The sequence below is a fragment of the Austrofundulus limnaeus genome, unplaced genomic scaffold (genome assembly GCF_001266775.1).
Source record: "Austrofundulus limnaeus strain Quisiro unplaced genomic scaffold, Austrofundulus_limnaeus-1.0 Scaffold52, whole genome shotgun sequence".
In the NCBI taxonomy this organism is placed as follows: Eukaryota; Metazoa; Chordata; class Actinopteri; order Cyprinodontiformes; family Rivulidae; genus Austrofundulus; species Austrofundulus limnaeus.
The window spans coordinates 1,890,037-1,892,108 of NW_013952454.1; the positions used below are offsets into that span (position 1 = coordinate 1,890,037).

Genomic DNA, 2,072 nt, shown 5'->3' on the forward strand with positions numbered 1-2,072 from the left:
GCACATTTTCACGTCAAGTTTGGATTTTATAAATCACAACCTTGGCATAAAAAGTGGCGTACGCAAGTTTCTGGGCTCAWATTGTGCGTACGCCAGTTTTATAAATCCGACCCCAGGGCTGTTCAACCAGGGGCCACAGTTGCTGCAGGCCAACAGCTAAAGGGCCAAATATCCAGCAATTAAAGTCGTTATGTAAATAAACCAATTGTTACAAAGATCTGTTACCTTTGAAACTGTTTATTTTGCTGCATTTAATCATAAATACAACATACAGAACCCTATATAATAAAAGTAGTGATAATAAAACAATATCAAAACTAAAATTAACACATTATGCCTCCTGTTTAACACAAACATTATTTTGACTTCTCTGATTTTTCAAAATTTTTAAACCAATTTTATTCTCACGTTCATAGTTTTATCTTCAACTGCTAGTTTTAACTGTCTTAAGTGTGCATAGAAAAGGTTTTTTCCAGCTTGTAGCCAAGATTCTGACATTTCTGTAGATACTAGGAGTGCAACAATACATGTACCCAGAGCTTTAGGTTCAATACACATTATATATGGAAAACGCAGATTTTTAAATTCATTTTATCAACTTGTCTTCTGAAGATGCTCTGTGTTGAAGGATCAGTAGATCTGTGTTCGACTACTCCACCTAGGCTGCATTGTCGAGCACAGATCTACTGAGAAACTTGTTTCAGCAACATTTAATTTAAAAACTGGAGTTTTGAGGTTAAACTAATGTTCATAATTAATTTAAATAAATTACAAGTTAAAAAGGGCATGGACATTTGTCTTTATTGTATCGAAAAAATATCGAACTGTGAGACTAAAGTATCGAACCGAATCGTGAATTTTCTGTTATCGTTTCAGTCCTAATGGATACAAACATGTTGAACTAAAGGAACTTACAGTAATTAAAGTAGAAAACCAGGGGTTTGTGCTGAAGATAAGAATGAACCAATTGGCGGACCGGATGTTGAATAGCTCTGAACTCAACCTTCTTCCTTCAAATATTGTTTATCATTTTGTGTAAATCTGTGTGAGGGGGGGCACTTCTCCTCTGCAGAGATAATCTGTCCCACCTGGCAGGTGTGGCATATCAAGATGCTGATTAGACAGCATGATTATTGCACAGGTGTGCCTTAGGCTGGCCACGATAAAAGGCCACTCTGAAACGTGCTGTTTTATCTCTCAGCACAAAGCCAGAGATGTTGCAGGTTTTCAGGGWGCGTGATGTCCAATCAGCATCTTGATGTGCCACACCTGCATGGTGACATAGATAATCTCTGCAGAGATAATCYAACAGATTTGCACAATTTTTTGAACAACATTTGAAGGAAGAAGGTTATTGTGTACATAGAAAGTCTTAGATCTTTGAGTTCAGCTCATCAGTGTTGCRTTTATTTTTTTGTTGCTTTTTGTGTGCAGTTTGTCGTTGAAGCGAGTGAGCTGATCCTCTGTTTTTGTTCTGCTTTTCACACCGTAGAGCTAGAACAGCTAAAGGAGCATTTCCAGGTGCTCTCAGCTCTTCCTGCCTCCACCAGGGCCTCGCTGCTTCAGCAAATCTCCGAGCTGCTTCAGGACCCCGCCGCCATCAGGACTCTTCAGATTGTTGTGAGCGGCACGTCGAGKGGGCGGGACTTTGGCAGAGGTGTCGTGAAACTATTTTGTTCCTATTAAACTTTTTTTTTTCTTTCCGTGTCAGCTGGACCGGATGCGTCAGGATGAGGAGCCTGGGTGGAGCGATGCTGGAGGGACGGGGTGTCAGCAGCAGAAAATCCAAGAGATTCTCCACCTGTTGGAGCTTTTGGGTGAAGCGGAGCGAGGTCGGACAGAATCGCTCCTCCTGGCGCTTCATCTCATCATCAGCGCCCTGGATGGTGAGAAAACTTTTCTTCTTTTTGTTCAGCTTTAAAGGGATCCCTGATTAGTTGTAACATTAGACTTTATTTAATAAACATATATTTTAACTGTAAAATAAAGACTGTAAAAATACTGTAGGATGTTTCTTGGAAGAAGAACCTCAGCTTAGCCTGTTAGCCTTTGTGCTAGCACTGATGCTATAT

The 2,072-nt window shown here is 40.2% G+C and overlaps 1 protein-coding gene across 1 annotated transcript in view; it reads left to right on the forward strand.

The window, feature by feature from the left end:
• gsdmeb (gasdermin Eb) overlaps nucleotides 1–2,072 on the forward strand; it is a gene marked incomplete at its 5' end in the record, with an annotated part of 14,192 nt that overhangs the window by 10,538 nt on the left and 1,582 nt on the right. Inside the window, 2 exon segments of the mRNA XM_014008768.1 lie at nucleotides 1,493–1,620; nucleotides 1,712–1,886. Of these exon segments, the coding sequence (XP_013864222.1) occupies nucleotides 1,493–1,620; nucleotides 1,712–1,886 (303 nt within the window).